At 44.0% G+C, this 23,653-nt stretch overlaps 1 protein-coding gene across 2 annotated transcripts in view; it reads left to right on the forward strand.

The window, feature by feature from the left end:
• The first annotated feature begins 9,169 nt into the window (after positions 1 to 9,169).
• SLC38A9 (solute carrier family 38 member 9) overlaps positions 9,170 to 23,653 on the forward strand; it is a 73,693-nt gene continuing 59,209 nt past the window's right edge. The window contains exons 1-3 of one of the 2 annotated variants that reach the window (XM_038765643.1): positions 9,170 to 9,255; positions 14,201 to 14,248; positions 17,832 to 17,983. In XM_038765643.1, coding sequence (XP_038621571.1) covers positions 17,856 to 17,983 — 128 coding nt within the window. In that variant the 5' untranslated portion in view covers positions 9,170 to 9,255; positions 14,201 to 14,248; positions 17,832 to 17,855. The remainder of the gene's footprint in view (positions 9,256 to 14,200; positions 14,249 to 17,831; positions 17,984 to 23,653) is intronic. The other variant, XM_038765644.1, reaches the window with a different exon arrangement.

A 23,653-nucleotide genomic window follows, 5' to 3' on the forward strand; every position in this document is an offset into this window, starting at 1 on the left:
AATAGTATTTATTGAGCACTTATCATACACAAAGCACTGTACTAAGCCCTTGGGAGAGTACACTAGGATAAGCAGACAACCTCGGCCATCAGGAACCTTACAACCCAGCCAGGAAAATACAAATTAAAATAAATAATGGGTTGGGGAAGCAACCAAGTGTAAAGATATGTAAGTTTGTCTCACCAATCTTCCCCTTTTGCATTTAGGAATAGAGGAACTCACCTGCCCGAGGAAAGGGGAAGTTACGTAGGCTCACTTGCAACCCCTCAATACACTGTCTCCTCAGCAGCCCCTAAACTCCGTCCTTCCGTACTGCCCCTAGGCAGGATGGATCTTCAGAGGTATTGCTCTCAGAACTATAATAATAATGATGGCATTTATTAAGCACTTACTATGTGCAAAGCACTGTTCTAAGCACTGGGGAGGTTACAGGGTGATCAAGTTGTCCCACGGGGGGCTCACAGCCTTAATCCCCATTTTACAGATGAGGTAACTGAGGCACAGAGAAGTTAAGTGACTTGACCAAAGTCACACAGCTGACAGTTGGCAGAGCCGGGATTTGAACCCATGACCTCTGACTCCAAAGCCCAGGCTCTTTAAACTGAGCCACGTTGCGTCTCTATATGTTGCCGACTTGTACTTCCCAAGCGCTTAGTGCAGTGCTCTGCACACAGTAAGCGCTCAATAAATACGATTGATTGATTCTCCATGTGCTGTTCTGTTGCTGAAAAGGTGACTAGAATTTTTGTTTTACAACTTCACTCTTGTATGGCATTTAAGGGCTTATCATGTGCCAGGCAGTTTACTAAGTGCTGGGAAAGATCCATGCTAATCAGTTAATTCCAGCAAAGAGAAGGTAATGACTCGCCCAAGGCCACACAGCAGTCAAGTGGTGGAGTCAAGATTAGAACCCAAGTCCTTCTGACTCCCAAGCCCAAGCTCTATCCATTAGGCCACGCTGCTTCTTTTTCATGCTTCTTTTGGGGATATTCCAGAAACTTTTTCCGCTGACATCCAGGGGAGGTATAATATTTTCCTCATTCCTTTTTCCTATTTTCCTCTGCTCCTCCCCATCCCCCTGCCCTACCTCCTTTCCCTCCCCAAAGCACTTGTATATATATATTTGTACAGATTTATTACTCTATTTTATTTGTACATATTTACTATTCTATATTTTGTTAATGATGTGCATATAGCTTTAATTCTATTCGTCCTGACGACTTTGACAGCTGTCTACATGTTTTGTTTTGTTGTCTGTCTCCCCCTTCTAGACTGTGAGCCCATTGTTGGGTAGGGACCGTCTCTATATGTTGCCGGCTTGTACTTCCCAAGCGCTTAGTACAGTGCTCTGCACACAGTAAGTGCTCAATAAATACGATTGATTGATTACTATTCTGTTTATTTGATTTTGTTAATATATTTTGTTTTGTTGCCTGTCTCCCCCTTCTAGACTGTGAGCCCATTGTTGGGTAGGGACCGTCTCTATATGTTGCCGACTTGTACTTCCCAAGAGCTTAGTACAGTGCTGTGCACACAGTAAGTGCTCAATAAATACGATTGAATGCATGAATGAATATTGCATCTTGTATCAAAACCATTTCACTTTATTCACTCCTGTCTTGAGTTAGAGTTTCTTCATCTTCTTGGTCCTGGGGTAATCTTTTTTTGGGAGCGGGTGAGGGGAAGGTACTCCAGTGAGCACTTGCCTCGGGTTGTTTCCTCAAGGTGATATTTTAAGGCTACAGGCATGTGCTATAAAATGAATTGATTGTTGGAAGTCTCTATTATGAAAATTGTGGAATTTAAGGGTTTGCTATGTGCCATGTGCAGTGTTAAGCGCTTGAGTAGAAACAATACACTCGAATAAAATACAGTCCCCATCCCACATGGGCTACTAAATACAAGAGAGGAAAAAAACTAGATTATTTCCACTAAGCCAACCGTACAACGAGAGCACGGGGCTGGAGGCAAAGTCGAGAGCCCTGTATAGTTCAGTTACTATTAAAATCTGTTTTTTAAATTGTCTTGTGTAAACATGATCGAATTGCTTCTGAGGAAAGCTCATTTCCAGACGACCCCAATCGCACAAGAAATACTGCCCACTGTTTCTTTGTTTGCAATGTGTTCATATATAGAGAGGGAGAGAAAGAGAGAAGCAGCGTGGCTTAGCAGAAAGAACACGGGCTTGGGAGCCATAGGTGGTGGGTTCTAATTCCGACTCTGCCATTTGCCAGCTGGATGACCTTGGACAAGTCACTTAACTTCTCTGTACCTCAGTTCCCTCATCTGTAAAATGGGGATGAAGACTGTGAGCCCCACGTGGGACAATCTGATTGCCTGGTAGATCTACCCCAGCGCTTAGAACAGTGCTTGGCACATAGAAAGCGCTTGATAAATTCCAGCATTATTATTATTATTTATTTTGGGGCACAGAATGATAAAATATGCATTAATCGATGCGGAGCGCTGCACTAAGCTCTTGGAAAAGTACAACAGAGCTATCAACTAATGGTATTTATTTAGCACTTACTGTATGCAGAGCACTATATTAAGGACTTGAGAGACTACAATATAACAATGAACAATATAAAACAATAAACCATACCTTGATCTCGTCCTTAGCTCTGTAGAGTACTTGTCCACATCCTCCCTCTGGTCTGGAATTCCCTCCCTTCTTCAGATTCGAAAAATTCCAACTTCTTTCACCTTCAAAGCCCTACTAAAATCACACCTCCTCCAAGAGGCTTTCCCTGACTAAGCCTTCACTTCCATTTTTAGCCCTTTCTTTTGTGTCTTATCTGCATTTGGGCCTGTGCCCCTTAATCTCTTTAATAATGATGGTATTTGCTAAGCACTTACTATGTGCCAAGTACTGTTCTGAGCAAGCGCTGGGGGTTAGGAAGGAAGGTTAGCAAGGAAATCAGGTTGTCCCACGTGGGGCTCACAGATCCATTTTACAGATGAGGGAACTGAGGCCCAGAGAAGTGAAGTGATTTGCCCAAAGTCACACAGCTGACAAGTGTCAGAGGCGGGATTAGAACTCATGACCTTTGACTCCCAAGCCCGGGCTCTTTCCACTGAGCCACTCTGCTTTTGTAGTCAACCCAGCCTCACAGTACTTAAATACATATCCAGCTGTAATTTCTTTTTATGTCTGTCTCACCCTCTAGTCAGTAAACTCCTTTAGGGTGTGGATTGTGGTGTCTACCTTGATTGTTGCATTGTACTCTGCATAACACTGTGCTCAGTACACAGTAAGTGCTTAATAAATAACACTGATTGATTGATTATCTTGCGAGTGAGGACACCTGGTCTTTATTCCCAAGGGACTGAGAGGTGTGATAATAACACCCTTAAAAGACCGCCTCGGCAGTTCTATAGATTGCGGGGGACGCCTCTGGCGCATAACAAATACCATTAAAACATTTGCAGTTTGTTAAAATTTTCCTTTTTGACATTAATTTTACATGCAATTTTAAGTTTAAATTGGGTTCTAATCCCAGGTCCTCCACTTGTCTGCTGTGTGACTTTGGGTAAGTCACTTGCCTTTTCTCTGCCTAATCTATAAAATGAGGATTAAGATGGAGAGCCCTGTGTGGGACAGGGACTATATCCAACCTAACTTGTATCTACCCTAACACTTAGTACAGTTCCTGGCACTTAGAAAGCGTTTAACAAATACCATAAAAGAAGTCTGAATTGAAATTAGGTAATAGTAAATATTCCAAATACGTTTCTATTTGCTATTAAGCAACACTAGGGGCTGCTCTTAAAGGCATAGGTTCTGTTGTTGAATCTGCTGCACAGCAAGACAATCTCAGGTGAAAATGCATGTTCTTGTCCAGGTTGATAATCAGGACTACATTTTGATTATATTGGTAGATTTGGTGGAAAAATAGTAAAACAGATTGCAAACTCCTTGAGGGCAAGGGTTATTTCTACTAATTCCATTGTCCCTCTAGACTGTAAGCTCATTGTGGGCAGGGAATGTGTCTGTTTATTGTTCTATTGTACTCTCCCAAGCACTTAGTACAATGCTTTTAGACTGTGAGCCCACTGTTGGGTAGGGACTGTCTCTATATGTTGCCAACTTATACTTCCCAAGCGCTTAGTACAGTGCTCTGCACACAGTAAGCGCTCAATAAATACGATTGATTGCTCTGCACACGGTAAGCACTGAATAAATATGATTGATTACTCTTCCAAGTGCTTAGTAACAGTGCTTGGCACACAGGACTACCGATTAATACTGTCAATTGATTAACTGATTAGTTAATAACTAAGTTAATGAAAACATTAATAACTAAGTTAATCATTAATGATAATTGTGGTGTTTTTAAGTGTTTGCTATGTGCCAAGAGGTGAACTAGGCACTGGAGGAAATACCAGGTAATCATGTTGGACACAGTCCCTATCTCAAGTCTGGTCACAGTTTAAGGGGGCGGGAGAACAGGGATTTAATCTCCTTTTTACAGATTAGAAAACAAGAGACAGAGAAGTTGTGACTTGCCTAAAGTCACAAAGCAGTCAAGTTGCATAGCCCCCTTAGGTCCCTGATTGAAATATGTTTCAAACCACTTTTATATAGCTTGATTTTTATTCATTTGATATTTGGAGTTAATGAATAATAATAATAATAATAATAATAATAATTGGCATTTGTTAAGCGCTTACTATGTGCAAAGCACTGTTCTAAACACTGGGGAGGATACAGGCTGATCAGGTTGTCCCACGTGGGGCTCACACTCTTAATCCCCCTTTTACAGATGAGGTAACTGAGGCCCAGAGAAGTTAAGTGCCTTGCCCAAGATTACACAGCAGACATGTGGCGGAGTCGGGATTCGAACCCATGACCTCTGACTCCAAAGCCCGTGCTCTTTCCACTGAGCCACGCTGCTTCTCTATCTTGTATCGATAGAGAATATCTTGTATAGATATGAGCCTTATGCTTTGTACACACTGAATTGATGATAAAATAAAACATCTGTAATTTAAAATGGCAGGGAGGGCAACGTTGAGATTTTTCCCATAGACCAATTTTTGCAGCAGAAATTTTGCCCTGCTACCAGTGACACCTGCTCTGGTACTTTTCCTGGTTTAAAAGGTCTAAAAATAGCCTGTGTATTTGTGCATTTGCGTGGGTGAGCAGAATTTTGGGCAGAACCCGATGGAGAAAAACAAGGCTCGCCCAACTCCACCCCCCAAAGAGGTCAAAGTCTAACATGAGCATTAGTGACCAGAAACTGGCGGCCCACACCCAGCTCCCAGCATTAGTGATAATAATACTAATAATGATAATAATAATAATGGTATTTATTAAGTGCTAAGTGCCAAGCACTGTTCTAAGCACTGGGGTAGATACAGGGTAATCAGATTGTCCCTCATGGGGCTCACACTTTAAATCCCTATTTTACAGATGAGGTAACTGAGCCCGGCAGCCTACACCCAGCTCCTTGAATGACTCCAAAGACCAACGCGTGTGTCAAAGGGCCAAAATAAGGGGAATTCATTCATTTAATCGTATTTATTGATCGCTTACTGTGTGCAGAGCACTGTACTAAGTGCTTGGAAAGTACAATTCGGCAACAGATACAGTGCCTACCTAACAGCGGGCTCATAGTCTAGAAGGGGGAGACAGACAACAAAACAAAACATGTAGACTGGCATCAAAATAGATAAATATAATTATAGATCTATATACATCCTTAATAAAATAGAGTAATAAATATGTGGGGCAAAGCCTGCAGACAAGGTCATCTCCCCATGGTGGGGAGGGGGCACACATGACAGGAAGCTGTGTGAACCACACTGTCCCCGCGAAATGCCCTTTGGCACAGGCTCCCTTGAGTGGCACATGATCAATCAATCAATCAATCAATCATATTTATTGAGCGCTTACTGTGTGCAGAGCACTGTACTAAGCGCTTGGGAAGTACAAGTTGGCAACACATGATGGCACATGATCAGGGCTGGTCCGATCTGGTGCTTCCCCACCCCAGCCCCAAAGCACTTCATTCATTCAATCCTATTTATTAATCAATCAATCAATCAATCGTATTTATTGAGCGCTTACTGTGTGCAGAGCACTGTACTAAGCGCTTGGGAAGTACAAGTTGGGAATATATAGAGATGGTTCCTACCCAACAGTGGGCTCACTGTCTAGAAGGGGGAGACAGAGAACAAAACATATTAACAAAATAAAATAAATAGAACAAATATGTACAAATAAAATAGAGTAATAAATACGTACAATCATCTATACAGCTGCTGTGGGGAGGGGAAGGAGGTAAGGTGGGGATGGGGAGGAGGGAGAACTGTTGTCTGTCAGTCAATCAATCAATTGCATTTATTGAGCGCTTACTGTGTGCAGAGCACTGTACTAAGCGCTTGGGAAGTACAAGTTGGCAATGTATTTATTAAGCACTTACTGTGTGCAGAGCACTGTACTAAGCGCTTCCTTAATTGATTGTATTGATAGAGAAGCAGCGTGGCTTAGTGGAAAGAGCCTGGGCTTGGGAGTCAGAGGTTGTGGATTCTAATTCTGGCTCTGCCACTTATCAGCTGTGTGGCCTTGGGCAAGTGACTTCACTTCTGTGCCTCTGTAAAATGGGGATGAAGTAGAACAACCTGATTACCTTGGATCTACCTTGGGAAGCTGCATGGCTTAATAATAATAATAAAATGATGGCATTTATTAAGCGCTTACTATGTGCAAAGCACTGTTCTAAGCGCCGGGGAGGTTACAAGGTGATCAGGTTGTCCCTCTTGGGGCTCACAGATTTAATCCCCATTTTCCAGATGAGGTAACTGAGGCACAGAGAAGTGAAGTGACTTGCCCAAAGTCACACAGCTGACAATTGGCGGAGCGGGGATTTGAACCCATGACCTCTGACTCCCAAGCCCGGGCTCTTTCCTACTGAGCCATGCTGCTTCTCCAATGGAAAGAGGCTGGGCTTGGGAGTCAGAGGTCGTGGGTTCTAATTCCGGCTCTGCCACCTGTCAGCTGTGTGACTTTGGGCAAGTCTCACAGCTGCTTGAGAGTCAGAGGTCATGGGTTCTAATCTCTGCTCCACCACTTATCACCTGTGTGACTTTGAGCAAGTCACTTAACTTCTCTTTGCTTCAGTTACCTGATCTGGAAAATGGGGATGAAGACTGTGAGCCCTCCGTGGGACAACCTGATCAGCTTGTATAATAATGTTGGTATCTATGTGCTTACTATGTGCCAAGCACTATTCTAAGCACTGGGGGAGATACACGGTGATCAGGTTGTCCTACGTGGGGCTCACAGTCTTCATCCCCATTTTACAGATGAGGTAACTGAGGCTCAGAGAAGTGAAGTGAGTGGCCCCAAGCCACACACCTGACATGTACCATTCCCCCCAGCCCTACCTCCTTCCCCTCTCCACAGCACTTGTACATATTTGTACATTCATTAATCGTATTTATTGAGCGCTTACTTTGTGCAGAGCTCTGTACTAAGCACTTGGGAAGTACAAGTTGGCATCATATAGAGATGGTCCCTACCCAACAGCTGGCTCAGATTTATTACTCTATTTATTTTACTTGTACATATTTACTATTCTATTTTTTTTTTGTTAATGATGTGCATCTAGCTTTAATTCTATTTGTTCTGACGATTTGGACACCCCTCTACATGTTTTGTTTTGTTGTCTGTCTCCCCCTTCTAGACTGTGAGCCCGTTGTTGGGTAGGGACCTTCTCTATACGTTGCTGAATTGTACTTCCCAAGCGGTTAGTACAGTGCCCTGCACACAGGAAGCGCTCAATAAATACGATTGAATGAATTAATGAATACTGTCCAAGCGCTTAGTACAGTGCCCTGCACACAGTAAGCGCTCAATAAATGCGACTGAATGAATGAAAGTGGCAGAGGCTGAATTTGAACCCATTACCTCTGACTCCCAAGCCCAGGCTCTTTCCACTGAGCCCATCTCTATATGTTGCCGACTTGTACTTCCCAAGCGCTTATTACAGTGATGTGCACACAGTAAGCGCTCAATAAATACGATTGAATGAATGAATGAATGAGCCACGCAGCTGTATTGTTGTACCGTACTTTCCCAAGCGCTTAGCACAGTGCTCTGCACCCAATAAGCGGTCGATTGAATGGAAATGACGGGCGATAGTGAGAATCAATCAGTCAATCAATCGTATTTATTGAGCGCTTACTGTGTGCAGAGCACTGTACTAAGCACTTGGGAAGTACAAGTTGGCAACATATAGAGACAGTCCCTTCCCTACAGTGGGCTCACAGTCTAAAAGGGGGAGACAGAGAACAAAACCAAACATACTAACAAAATAAAATAAATAGGATATGTACAAGTAAAATAAATAGAGTAATAAATATGTACAAACATATATACAGAGAAGCAGCATGGCTCAGTGGAAAAAGCCCGGGCTTTGGAGTCAGAGGTCATGGGTTCGAATCCCCACTCCACCACATGTCTGCTGTGTGACCTTGGGCAAGTCACTTCACTTCTCTGAGCCTCAGTTCCCTCATGTGTAAAATGGGGAATAAGACTGTGAGCCCCACGTGGGACAACTCCACCACATGTCTGCTGAGTGACCTTGGGCAAATCACTTAACTTCTCTGGGCCTCAGTTCCCTCATCTGCAAAATGGGGACTAGGACTGTGAGCCCCACGTGGGACAACCTGATCGCCTTGTAACCTCCCCAGCGCTTAGAACAGTGCTTTGCACATAGTAAGCGCTTAACAAATGCCAACATTATTATTATAACTTGATCAATCAATCAATTGTATTTATTGAGCGCTTACTGTGTGCAGAGCACTGTACTAAGCGCTTGGGAAGTACCTTGTATCCTCCCCAGCGCTTAGAACAGCGTTCTGCACATAGTAAGCGCTAAACAAATGCTATTATTATTATTAAGGGAGGCGTCGAAGAGAATTCTCTGCCCCCACAGGGCCCCAGAGGGGCGACCGCGGTGCCCTCTGGGAATGGTAGTCCCGAGGGGGCCGGGCGCGGTGCCCTCTGGGAAAGGTAGTCCCGAGGGGGCCGGGCGCGGTGCCCTCTGGGAATGGTAGTCCCGAGCGGGGCGGCCCCTCCCGGCTGGAGGGCGGCCGGCCTCCGGCGCAGAACTCCATCTCCCGGCGGCCCCCGCGGGCGTTGTATTGCGCAGCCGCGTGGTCCCTTTTGGGCAGCCGGTCCCTGCTGCCGGCTCCGTCCAGGGGCCGCTCCTTTCTCCATTGGCCGCCGCTGCCCCGGCAACGCAGGTGAGAGCCCCTTCCCCGACTCGGGCCAGCACTTTTCCTCCATCCCTCCATCCTCCAGAGAAGCAGCCTGGCTCAGTGGAAAGAGCCCGGGCTTGGGAGTCAGAGGTCATGGGTTCTAATCCCAGCTCTGCCACTTGTCAGCTGGGTGACTTTGGGCAAGTCATTTAACTTCTCTGGGCCTCAGTTTCCTCATCTGTAAAATGGGGATGAAGACTGCTGAGAGACCCTGCTGAGAGCTCACCTCCTCCAGGAGGCCTTCCCAGACTGAGCCCCTTCCTTCCTCTCCCCCTCGTCCCCCTCTCCATCCCCCCATCTTACCTCCTGCCCTTCCCCACAGCACCTGTATATATGTTTGTACATATTTATTACTCTAGTTTACTTGTACATATCGATTCTATTTATTTTATTTTGTTAGTATGTTTGGTTTTGTTCTCTGTCTCCCCCTTTTAGACTGTGAGCCCACTGTTGGGTAGGGACTGTCTCTGTATGTTGCCAATTTGTACTTCCCAAGCGCTTAGTACAGTGCTCTGCACATAGTAAGCGCTCAATAAATGCGATTGATGATGATGATGACTGTGAGCCCCACGTGGGACAACCTGAACCCCTCGTATCCCCCACCAGCGCTTAGAACAGTGCTCATAGTAAGCGCTTAACACATGCTGCTATTATTATTATTATTCATCCATTCAGAGAAACAGCGTGGCTCAGTGGAAAGAGCCCGGGCTTGGGAGTCAGGGGTCATGGGTTCTAATCCCGGCTCTGCCACTTGTCAGCTGGGTGACTTTGGGCAAGTCATTTAACTTCTCTGGGCCTCAGTTTCCTCATCTGTAAAATGGGGATGAAGACTGCTGAGAGACCCTGCTGAGAGCTCACCTCCTCCAGGAGGCCTTCCCAGACTGAGCCCCTTCCTTCCTCTCCCCCTCGTCCCCCTCTCCATCCCCCCATCTTACCTCCTGCCCTTCCCCACAGCACCTGTATATATGTTTGTACATATTTATTACTCTAGTTTACTTGTACATATCGATTCTATTTATTTTATTTTGTTAGTATGTTTGGTTTTGTTCTCTGTCTCCCCCTTTTAGACTGTGAGCCCACTGTTGGGTAGGGACTGTCTCTGTATGTTGCCAATTTGTACTTCCCAAGCGCTTAGTACAGTGCTCTGCACATAGTAAGCGCTCAATAAATGCGATTGATGATGATGATGACTGTGAGCCCCACGTGGGACAACCTGAACCCCTCGTATCCCCCACCAGCGCTTAGAACAGTGCTCATAGTAAGCGCTTAACACATGCTGCTATTATTATTATTATTCATCCATTCAGAGAAACAGCGTGGCTCAGTGGAAAAAGCCCGGACTTGGGAGTCAGAGGTCATGGGTTCGAATCCCGGCTCTGCCACTTGTCAGCTGGGTGACTTTGGGCAAGTCACTTCACTTCTCTGGGCCTCAGTTCCCTCATCTCTAAAATGGGGTTGAAGACTGTGAGCCCCACGTGGGACAACCTGATCACCTTGTACCCCCCCAGCGCTTAGAACAGCGCTCTGCACATAGTAAGCGCTTAACAAATGCTGCTATTATCATTATTATTATTATTATCATCCATCCATTCAGAGAAACAGCGTGGCTCAGTGGAAAAAGCCCGGGCTTGGGAGTCAGAGGTCATGGGTTCGAATCCTGGCTCTGCCACTTGTCAGCTGGGTGACTTTGGGCAAGTCACTTCACTTCTCTGGGCCTCAGTTGCCTCATCTGTAAAATGGGGATGAAGACTGTGAGCCCCACGTGGGACAACCTGATCACCTTGTATCCCCCCCCCCAGCGCTCAGAACAGTGCTCTGCACATAGTAAGCACTTAACAAATGCCATTATTATTATTAACCAGCCATCCATTCAGAGAAGCAGCATGGCTTAGTAGGAAGAGCCCAGGCTTGGGAGTCAGAGGTCATGGGTTCTAATCCTGGCTCTGCCACTTGTCAGCTGGGTGACTTTGGGCAAGTCACTTCACTTCTCTGAGCCTCAGTTAACTCATCTGTAAAATAGGAATTAAGACTGTGAACCCCACGTGGGACAACCTGATCACCTTGTATCCCCCCCGCCAGGGCTTAGAACAGTGCTCTGCGTATAGTAAGCATTTAACAAATGCTATTATTATTATTATCTATCCATCCATTCAGAGAAGCAGCGTGGCCCAGTGGAAAGAGCCCCGGCTTGGGAGTCAGAGGTCATGGGTTCTAATAATGATAATGATGGCATTTGTTAAGCGCTTACTGTGTGCAAAGCACTGTTCTTAGCACTCGGGGGGATACAAGGTGATTAGGTTGTCCCACGTGGGGCTCACAGTCTATATAGATCTATAATTCTATTTATCTATCTTGATGCTATTGGTGCTGTTTAGACTGTGAGCCCACTGTTGGGTAGGGACTGTCTCTATATGTTGCCAATTTGTACTTCCCAAGCGCTTAGTACAGTGCTCTGCACATAGTAAGTGCTCAATAAATACGATTGATGATGATGATGCTATTGATGCCTGTCTACTTGTTTCGTCTAGTTGTCTGTCTCCCCCTTCTAGACTGTGAGCCCGTTGTTGAGGAGGGATTGTCTCTATCGGTTGCCGAATTGTATTTTCCAAGTGCTTAGTACAGTGCTCTGCACAGAGTAAGTGCTCAATAAATACGATTAAATTGAATGAATGAATGAAATGAATGTGCCAAGCGCTGGGGTAGATACAGGGTCATTAGGTTGTCCCACGTGGGGCTCACAGTCCATTTGACAGATGAGATCATTGAGGCCCAGAGAAGTGAAGTGACTTACCCAAGGACACGCAGCTGACAAGTGGCAGAGCTGGGATTAGAACCCATGACCTCTGACAATTGTTAAGCGCTGACCATGGGCCGGGCACTGTTCTAAACGCTGGAGTAGATGCAAGATAATCAGGTTGGGCACAGTTGCTGTCCCACAGAGGGCTCACAGTCTTCATCCCCATTTGACAGGCGAGGGAACTGAGGCCCAGAGAATAATAATGATGGTATTTGTTAAGTGCTTACTATGGGCCAAGCACTGTTCTAAGCGCTGGGGTAGATACAGGGTAATCAGGTTGTCCCACGTGGGGCTCTCACTTTTAATCCCCATTTTCCAGACGAGGTAACTGAGGCACAGAGAAGTGAAGTGATACGCCCAAGGCCACCCACCAGACAGGTGGCAGAGCCGGGATTAGAACCCATGACCTTTTGACGCCTAGGCTCTACCCGCTCCGCCATTCTCCCACTCCCTTCTGCGCGGCTCATACTTGCTCCTTCATTCATCCTCCCTCCCCCATGGCACATATGTATAAATCTGTAATTTATTTCTTTATCTATTTATTTATATTAATGTCTGTCTCCCCTTCTAGACTGTGAGTTCGTTATGGGCAGGGTTATGTGTTTGATGTACTGTTGTATTCTCCCAAGTACTTAGTACAGTGCTTTGCACACAGTAAGTGCAAAATAAATGCAATTATTAATAATAATTAATAATATATAAGCTATATAAAATAATAATAATAATATATTAATAATAATAATAATAATAATAACGGGAGAAGTTTGGTTAGCTCCCTGGGCTCCATGGGGGCAGCTAAGGTGATGGTTCCTAGCCAAATGCAGGGGCTTCTTTTTCTTTTTAAGTGCTTACTTTGTGCCAGGCACTCTACTAGGTGCTGAAGACTGTGAGCCTGTTGTTGGGTAGGGACTGTCTCTATATGTTGCTGACTTGTACTTCCCAAGCGCTTACTACAGTGCTGTGCACACAGTAAGCGCTCAATAAATACGATTGAATGAATGAATGCTGAAGTAGATACAAGCTAATCAGGTTGGACGCATTCCCTGACCCACGTGGGGCTTGCAGTCTTAATCCCCCATTTGACAGATGAGGGAACTGAGGCACAGAGAAGTGGAGTGACTCGTCCAGCGTCCCACAGCAGAGCATCCCAATCAATCAATCAATCAATTGTATTTACTGAGCGCTTACTGTGTGCAGAGAACTGTACTAAGCGCTTGGGAAGTACAAGTTGGCAACATATAGAGACAGTCCTTACCCAACAGTGGGCTCACAGTGTAAAAGGGAGCATTCCCTTCCCTCCCCACAGCACTTGTGTATATATTTGTACAGATTTATTACTCTATTTTACTTGACCATATTTATCATTCTATTTATTTTGTTCATGATGTGTTTACAGCTTTAATTCTATTTGTTCTGACGCTTTTGACACCTGTCTACATGATTTGTTTTGTTGCCTGTCTCCCCCTTCTAGACTGTGAGCCCGTTGTTGGGTAGGGACCATCTCTATATGTCGCTGACACAGTAAGCGCTCAATAAATACGATTGATTGATTGATTGAATGAATGAATTAGAACTCAGATCCTTCTGACTCCCAGGTACATGCTCTAATCCACTAGGCCAAGCCACTTCAAATTCATACCACTGATTTTATTTTAACCTTTGAGACTAAAGACCTCCCCAAGAGAGGGATGGAAAATAGGGATTAAGACTGTGAGCCCTATGTGGGACAGAGACTATGTCCAACCTGATTATCTTGTATCTACTCAGTGCTTAGTACAGTGTCTGGCACATGGTAAGTGCTTAACAAATAGTACTAAGTACTAATAGTCTTTTAGACTGTGAGCCCACTGTTGGGTAGGGACTGTCTCTATATGTTGCCAATTTGTACTTCCCAAGCGCTTAGTCCAGTGCTCTGCACATAGTAAGTGCTCAATAAATACGATTGATGATGATGATGATAATAGGCACTGTACTAAGCACAGGGGTGGGTACAGACAAATCAGGTAGTCCACAATCCCCGTCCCACATGACGACTTGCCCAAATTCACACAGCAGAGAAGTGGCAGAGCCCGGGATTAGAACCCATGACCAGGGATGGGGCTTGGTTTAACTCCTTCTCTTTTATCGTTCCAGTGCTTCCAATCTGGCAAGGATTTTCTACCATTTGAAGATTATTGACAGGTAGTGTCGGAAGGATTTCCCTAATAATGATCTCTTATCCTTAGAAAAAGTTAGGTTTAGCCCCGGGGCTGATTGATTTCAAGCACTTTGGAAAAGAAAGAGAGTGGCACCTCTCATTTTATGCCGCTTATAGTGTTTATGGCCTGGTGGTTTCAAAATGTCCAGCTGTGGAAACCTAGAAATGGGGTGAGCATTGATCCCAGCTAATAATTCTAATTGTGGTATTTGTTCAGCGCTTACTTTATGCCAAGCACCGTACTTATTAAGTGTGAAAGTAGATAGGAGCTTGGCCTAATGGAAGCACAGGCTCGGGAGTCAGAGGACGCAGGTTTTAATCCCCCAGCTCCATCACTTGTCTGCTTTGTGACCTTGGGCAAGTCACTTAACTTCTCCGTGCCTCTGTTACCTCATCTGTAAAATGGGAGTTACAGCCAGGAGTCCCTTGTGGGACAGGGACTGTGTCCAACCTGATTACCTTGTATCTACCCCAGTGTTTAGAACAGTGCTTGGAACATAGTAAACGCTCAACAAATGCCACAGTGGGGCTTACACAGAGAGAACCTTCATTCCACCGAGGTTGCACTCCTCCACAAATTGAATCGTCTCTACTCCACCCTTAACCCTCAACCTTTAGACTGTAAAATCCGTGATTTTATCCGTGATTGATTGATTGATTGACCTCCCAGCCACCGTTGACACTGTTTACCATTCCCTCCTGGTAAGGCTAGCCAGTCTTGGTTTCACTGGCACAGTTGTGTCCTGATGTCTGGCCACCCTTTCTCAGTTTTTTGCTGGCTCCTCATCCACATCATCATCATCATCAATCGTATTTATTGAGCGCTTACTGTGTGCAGAGCACTGTACTAAGCGCTTGGGAAGTACAAATTGGCAACATATAGAGACAGTCCCTACCCAACAGTGGGCTCACAGTCTAAAAGGGGGAGACAGAGAACAAAACCAAACATACTAACAAAATAAATAGAATAGATATGTATAAGTAAAATAAATAAATCTTATCTTATCACATCTTATAAATCACATCTTATCCCCTAATTGGGGGCTCATATCCAGAATTTATTTTAATGTCCATCTTCCCCTCTAGACCGTAAACTGGAATGTGCCTGCCAACTCTGTTCATTCATTCATTCAGTCATATTTATTGAGCACTTACTGTGTGCAGAGCACTGTACTAAGGGCTTGGGAAGTACAAGTCAGCAACATATAGAGATGGTCCCTAACCAACAACGGGCTCACAGTCTAGAAGGGGGAGACAGGCAACAAAACATGTAGACAGGTGTCAAAATCGTCAGAACAAATAGAATTACAGCTAGATGCACATGATTAACAAAATAAACAGAATAGTAAATATGTGCAAGTAAAATAAATAGAGTAATAAATCTGTACAAATATATACAAGTGCTGTGGCGGGGAAGGAGGTAGGGTGGGGGGGATGGGGAGGAGGAGAGGAAAAAGGGGGGCTCAGTCTATAGTGTGCTCTCCCAAATTCATTCATTCATTCAATCCTATTGAGCACTTACTGTGTGTAGAGCACTGTGCTAAGCGCTAGGAAGTACAAATCGATCAATTAATAAGATCGATTGGGCCCCCTACTCACGTTATCCTGTACCCATACACATCTGCTCCCATGGCTTCAGTTACTACCTCTGTGCAGATGACTTCCCAGTGTATTTTACCATTCCCTACTTTTCCCCCACGTGCAGTCTCGCATTTCCCGACCATCTCCTTACGCCCCCATCTCCCTTCTTCATCTGGCAAAACAAAAAGACCGCCGGTTTGTCATTGCATCCTGGCAAACTTGGAGTTAAGGCACATTCAGTGTAGGGCACTGCACTGTAAAGGTCAAAAACTGAAGAATTGAGGAAGTTGCATCCCCGCATTGTTTCACTTTGAAATGTTAAATGCTCAGGAGGTCCTCCCTACTGCCATGGCGGGCTTGGGGCGCTTCCCTTCCAGCAGTGAAAGACAATTAGTATTTTCCAGAAAAGTTTTCCAGGGGAGAAGAATTAATTTTGGGAAGGATTGCCAGCTGAAAGTCAACTTTGGGTGGTTCCCTCTCTTATCTGGCTGTTTGCACTACAGTCAGAAAAGCAACCAGGCAAATAACCTGATTGGGTTTTTTTGGGGGGAGGGGAGCGCTCTTTTTTAAAAGGGAAGGTGCTGGGCCAGTTACAGGATAATCAGATTGGACCTGAGATTGGCATTTTATCTCTATTTTACAGATGAGGAAACTGAGGCTCAGAGGCATTAAATGACTAGCCACAGCAGGGCAGAGGCAGAGGTGTGATTAGAACATAGCTCTGTTTCTACTAAGGGAGCCGCAAGGCCTAGTGGATAGAGCACAGGCTGGGGAATCAGAAGGACCTGAGTTCTAATCCTGGCTCCGCCCCTCGTCTACTGTGTGACGTTGGGCAAGTCCCTTCACTTCTCTGTGCCTCAGTTCCCTCATCTGTAAAGTGGGGATTAAGACAGTGAGCCCCATGTGGGGCAGGGACAGTGTCCAACTTGATTAGCTCCTTTCAACCCATCGCTTAGAACAGTGTCTAATAATAATAATGGCATTTGTTAAGCACTTACTATGTTCAAATCAATCAATCAATCAATCGTATTTATTGAGCGCTTACTATGTGCAGAGCACTGTACTAAGCACTTGGGAAGTACAAATTGGCAACACATACAGTCCCTACCCAACAGTGGGCTCACAGTCTAAAAGGGGGAGACAGAGAACAGAACCAAACATACCAACAAAATAAAATAAATAGGATAGAAATGTACAAGTAAGATAAATAAATAAATAAATAGAGTAATAAATATGTACAACCATATATACATATATACAGGTGCTGTGGGGAAGGGAAGGAGGTAAGATGGGGGGATGGAGAGGGGGACGAGGGGGAGAGGAAGGAAAGGGCTCAGTCTGGGAAGGCCTCCTGGAGGAGGTGAGCTCTCAGCAGGGCCTTGAAGGGAGGAAGAGAGCTAGCTTGGCGGAGGGGCAGAGGGAGGGCATTCAAGGCCCGGGGGATGACGTGGGCCGGGGGTCGACGGCGGGACAGGCGAGAACGAGGTACAGTGAGGAGATTAGCGGTGGAGGAGCGGAGGTTGCGGGCTGGGCAGTAGAAGGAGAGAAGGGAGGTGAGGTAGGAGGGGGCGAGGTGATGGACAGCCTTGAAGCCCAGGGTGAGGAGTTTCTGCCTGATGCGCAGATTGAGTGTAGAGCAGTGTACTAAGCCCCTGGGAGAGTACAATTCAACAGCGTACAGTCATTTATTATTTCCATCAAATTTTTATTCAGGTAGGGCGAATGAGGTATAATTAGATGAATAGAGCTGAATGTACTGTGGCTGACAGGGAAACCATGAAAAGTAATTATAATTGTGTTTTCCAAATAATCCTGTCACGTAGCTCACTCAGAAATATTGTTCACCATTTTTTGGTGGCTCCGTTTACTGGAATATTACAACGTGCGCTTGCCTCAGTAGTGGCCTTACCGTACTAAGAGGTAGAGGCTGTGGCTTGCGACTTTCGAATCTTCATTATTTACCCTCTGTATTATTTTCATTTTAAGTTCAAGATACACCAGAGCTTGGAGATGGACAAAAATGCTCAGCCTTCAGACATGGACAATGATTCCAGGCCTCTCCTGAACTCAGAGGAAGAGGAAGAAATCGGTGGAATGCTGAATATTCAGTGTAACTCAGCAGATCTTCAAGTCAAAAGGTGAGTTTCAAAAAATCTTTATAGAGGAACATTCATTGTTCTTAAAATATTCTCCCCTTGTTTGGTTGTGTTGAGAACTTCTGGAATGAAAGAGCTATCAATTATATTTACACTTTCCCTTTCTGTGAGCGTTAACAAAAATTGAGTAATCTATCATCCAAAAATATTTTGTTTAGTCTTCCGTTCTACTGTAGTGTAAGGAATGCAAGATCAGCGTCAATTTTTTTTTAAATTAAAATTTAGTAATAGGGAACAAAATTATACACTTTACTGTCTCATTTGGGGAGAAGCAGTGTGGCTCAGTGGAAAAAGCACAGGCTTTGGAGTCCGAGGTCAGGGGTTCAAATCCCAGCTCTGCCAGTTGCCAGCTGTGTGAATTTGGGCAAGTCACTTCACTTCTCTGGGCCTCATTACTCTCATCTGTATAATGGGGATGAAGACTGTGATCCCCCGTGGGACATCCTAATCACCTTTTAACCTCCCCAGTGCTTAGAACAGTGCTTTGCACACAGTAAGCACTTAATAAATGCTATCATTATTATTATGCTGTCATTATTATCTAATTTGGGTAGGCACCGTCGCTATATGTCGCCAACTTGTACTTCCCAAGTGCTTAGTACAGTGCTCTGCACACAGTAAGCGCTCAATAAATACGATTGAATGAATGAATGAAGTGTATTTAAAGTAATTTTAAGTGATAGTTTGAGAATATGAAAACTGTGTAGTGAGAAAGTATTGTGCTATTAAAATGTCTGGTTTACAAACCAGTCTTCTCTCTTAGGACAAGATTTTTACCATAAGGGTTGTTATGGAAGACTCGGTGCATAATTAGCAACTAAATCTTTAATTAACCCCAAGCTTCCTTTTTTATTAGCATGTTGAGGCCCTGTCCCTCTTCTAAGAGCTGTGAGAAAAGCTGAAACAGGCTGAAAGCCCGAAGCAACTTTTTACTTCCTACTCAATGGGAGATAAGGAGCAGGCCTGATTTTCACAGAGGATCTGATTGGAAAGATTGGAAAAAGTCCTTAATGATGCAGCAGTTTCCACATTGTTTACAGACTAGGAGGGTGATTTAGTTGTAGGACAATCGCTTTAAGATAATGAAGAAAGCCATTTTAATGCTTGTTTGGAGAACCACATGTAAACAAAAAACTGACTCTGGCTCTCTTCCTCCTCATTTCCTTACTTAATTGAGTTTATTACCCTTTCTCTCATTTACCTAGAAAAGGGGATCCACACTGCCTGTTCTTTGTGTTTCCTTAATCAGAGGCAAATCAAGGTACCAGACAAGTTCGGAAATTGCTTAAGCTACTTATGGGCAGAGAAGTGTCTGATATTTCTGCTGTCCTGTTATTAATTGTATCTGAGCACTTACTGTGTGCAAAGCACTGTACTAAGCGCTTGGGAGAGTACACAGTGTTAGATCAGACACATTCCTTGCCCTCTCCCAAGTGCTTAATATAGTGCCCTGTACATAGTAAGTGCTCAGTAAATACCGTTGATTAATTGAGAGGAAGACTAACGTCTGACTTTCTATTATTAATGATAGTATTTGTTAAGCACTTACTATGTGCCAAGCACTCTTCTAAGCACTGGGGTAGATACAAGATAATCAGGTTGGACACAGTCCCTGTCCCACATGAGGCTCACACTCTTAATCCCCGTTTTACAGATGAGATAACTGAGGCACAGAGAAGTTAAGTGACTTGCTCAAGGTCACAAAGCAGACAAGCGGTGGAGCCCGGGATTAGAACCCATGACCTCTGACTCCCAAACCCCGTGTTCTTGCTACTAGGCAATGCTGCTTCCCGTGCTTTCTCTTGCAAGCCTGCCCTTCACCCTTAATTTAATCTAGTGATTGATTTTAGATTATCTAAGTAGCAGAATTCCCCTTAGTTTGTAGTTCCTCTAATTTGAGTTGAGACAGTTTTCTGGTGGTTGCTTTTGACCAAAGAGTCTCAAATGGGGGTAAACTTTAGAGATCCATGTTCTCATTTATCCCCCAGTCCCAAGGCTGCAGTGTGATATGTGACTCATCCTATACTTCCTAGAGAGAAGAAGTGGTGGTTTGCCAGGATAAAACAGATTAATAGTGGGCTGAGGAAGTGGAGGTTTAGGGCAAGGGTATCCTTAGCACCTGTCTCGACGGGGAGATCTCACCAGATGCAAGACTTGCTTCTTTCGGAAAGGTTCGGAAGAAGATATAAGGAGAACGCCTACGGAGCAGCGTTGTGTGGGTACAGGATGCCGTCTTCTAATCCTGGCTCTACCACTTCTCTGCTGGGTGACCTTGGGCAAGTCACCTAACTTCTCTGTGTCTGTTACCTCATCTGTAAAATGGGGATTAAGACTGTGAGACACTGTGCCCAACCTGATTAGTTTGTATCAGTCCCAGTGCTTAGAATAGTATTTGACACATAGTAAAGCACTTGACAAATGCCATCATTAGTATTATTATTATCTATTATTAGTCAGGAGAGGCAACTGTCCTGCTTAAATGCTTTCAGTCCTAGCTCCTCCTCTAGACTGCAAGCTCCTTCTCTACACCATAAAATCCTTATGGGCAGGGAGTATGTCTGCCAATTCTATTGTATTGCGCTCTTCTCAGTGCTTAGTACAGTGCTGTGCACACAGTTCATGCTCAGTAAATATCATTGATTGTTTGGGAAGCAAAAGTGGAGAGGACGGCTCTTCTGAGAAGCAGCGTGGCTCAGTGGAAAGAGCACGGGCTAAGGAGTCAGAGGTCATGGGTTCAAATCCCGGCTCCGCCAATTGTCAGCTGTGTGACTTTGGGCAAGTCACTTAACTTCTCTGGGCCTCAGTTACCTCATCTGTAAAATGGGGATTGACTGTGAGCTCCCCGTGGAACAACCTGATCACATTGTAACCTCCCCAGCCCCTAGAACAGTGCTTTGCATGTGGTAAGTGCTTAATAAATGCCATTATTATTATTATCCTCAAAAAATAATATCCTGAAAAATTTGGCCTGTTCTCTGACTGAAGGTTTCAGAATTGAACTTTGGGAAAGTCACTTAACTTCTCTATGCCTATATCCTCCTCTCTAAAATGGGAGTTAAATACCAGTCATCTCCCCCCAACCCTCCTCCACCTTAGTGGGAATGAAATGAATGTATTGTATCTTCCCCAGCACCTAGCACAGTGCTTAAATACAATTGTTATTTTTGTTATTATGTAATTTCAGGGGCTAGAGTGAGTTAGCAAAGACCCAGCCTTAGGAGCCCAAGTGAGAGAGTTCATGAAAAGGTTGGTGTGAAAAAGGGCAGAGGTCCTCGAGAGAACACAGAAGTCTCCCATGAGAGAAATTGGAATCCTGACAGATTTCCACAAAAGTCAAGGGATTTTTAGGTCCCGGAGACTTGATTTATTCTTCTGCACTCAGTTCCTTCACAAATTCCATTTTCTCTCCCATTTTTTTAAGCTTCCTGACAGAAGAGTCCAAAGTGCAGACCTTTATTTGGAGGCCTTGTTTGGCAGAAGATGCAATTTTGATAGGGCATTGATTATTCAATGAATTAACCGTATCTGAAATATGGTTAGGTTGGTTCTCAGTCTTCAATTTTGTGAAATAACGAAAAGGGAAAGGTCTGGGTTTTCAAGGCGAATAGGAATGCTTAGAACAGTCATGAAATGGTAATAAAACATTTATAGGCTGAGAAAGTTGGAACAGGTAATTGGATAAGTCAAAAGTATGCTGGGATTTAAGCTGAGAAGAGGGTGTCAAAAACAAGGCTCCTTTGTTTACAGATATATTCAACACTTAAAAACATTAAAGTGTTATTCTTTTGGTTATCTTCCAAAGCATTTTTGAAATTTTGAAGCTTTTTTTCCTCCATCCACTCCAGCTGTGGCACAGCCTATTCCTTCTGCTTAAAATGTTGGAAATGTTGGAAAAATTGCAGGGCATTTTTTAATGAGACAAACATTTTTGCAACTTGTTATGGTTGATAAAGGTATGTAGCAGCGGGGCACAAACCCAGTCTAAAAAATAGCCATGGGCTGAAAGGTTTTATTTTCTGAGGGCAGTGATCCTAGTAATATTAACTGTTCAGCTTAGAAACTGTTTTCCAATCTGAGTCAGCTTAGTTCTAGTTCTAAACGTATGATTCGGATGCCTGTTCTAGAAGTATACAGTCTGCTCTGTTAGATTATTTTCAAAAATATGGATTTTAGAGGGACTCCCAGAATATTTATTTTGTGCGCGAACACACACCCACACTCTCATGTAGCTGCCCTTCACACTGGAAGAAAACGCTACTAACAGTGAAGTTCACCTACATTTATGTCCACTCCTGGTGCTCCAATTAATGCGAGACTCATCAGTTTCAAGAATGTAACTTGGGTGGTTGGGTTGGGTGTACCTCAAGTTGCAATCACTTTTCAGGGGTAGCCTGCATTGTTTGCAGTCTTTCTTACTCCACGATTCACCCTGACCCCATTCTCGCTGATTGCTACAGGTAAAAAAAAAAAAAATCCCTTTCCACTCGTCCTGTGGACAGACAACAGTGAATGGAGTTTGGAGGAAAGTTCTGTCCACAGTTTTTCAGATTTTGCAGGGAATGGAAAACACCCCCTGCAAGTAACAGAATAAGTTGTTGAACCCGGGAGACATCCTCAGTTAAGGCGTGGACGATGCTGACGTCGAAAAGTTAAGTACAGCTCAGTGGAGGAATCTCTGTCCAGTGAAGATTAACTTTCGCCATCCAGCGCCTCATCGAAAGATACTGAAACGGACGAAGAAGTGATGGTTTCTCTACCACCAGCTACGACCTGGAGATTTCAAAAAAATCTGGCAACAATTTTCCAGAAAGGAGATGAACATATATTCCTTATTAAAGAATGTAGCGATAAGTTCAAAAGTGCTGAGGAGTTTTCCTAATATAAAATGGTTTTAAGATGTAAGAAAAATTGGACAGATGCTTCCCTGTAGTTGTTAAACCACTAATAATGGTTGTGACTGTGGTAGTTGTTAAGTGCTTACTCTGTGCCAAACACTGTACTAAGTGCTGGGGTAGATACAAGCTAAACAGGTAGAACACAGTTCCTGGCCTTCTTGGGGCTCCCTGTTTAAAGGGGGAAGGAGAAGAAGTATTTCTTCTCCATCTTACAGCTGGGGAAACTGGGACACAAAGAAATTAAGTGGCTTGCCTGAAGTCACACAGCAGGCTAGTGGCAAAACTTCAGCTATTGCTACTGTGATGAGCTTTGGATTACTTTAATTGATTAAACCCTAGTAACGTTTATTGTTTGTATTCTTTCATTCAATCATATTTATTGAGTGCTTACTGTGTGCAGAGTAATGTACTTAGCGTTTAAGACCTTCATGTTTTCCAGAGGTTCTGGAACAGATCCTAATTTATAATGTGTAAGTCTGTGGGAAAATACAACCCATGATACATCTGCATTTTCAAGAAACATTAGACCTGTTGTATTGTGGGCTAAGCCCATACTCCGAGTTCTTGAGGAAATAAGTTCTTATGTCTCCTATAAGTACTTATTCCCACAAGGTAGATGTCCACTCTTTTTAAATTTTGATAGTCTAATCGTTATTATTGTTATTGTTATGATCTGTAAGCACTTTAAATAATAGAGGGTTTTTTTGCAAGGAAGAACATTAAATGTAGCGTGTGTCTGTGAGTTGGGACGAGGGAT

The sequence above is a fragment of the Tachyglossus aculeatus genome, chromosome 23, assembly GCF_015852505.1.
Source record: "Tachyglossus aculeatus isolate mTacAcu1 chromosome 23, mTacAcu1.pri, whole genome shotgun sequence".
In the NCBI taxonomy this organism is placed as follows: domain Eukaryota; kingdom Metazoa; phylum Chordata; class Mammalia; order Monotremata; family Tachyglossidae; genus Tachyglossus; species Tachyglossus aculeatus.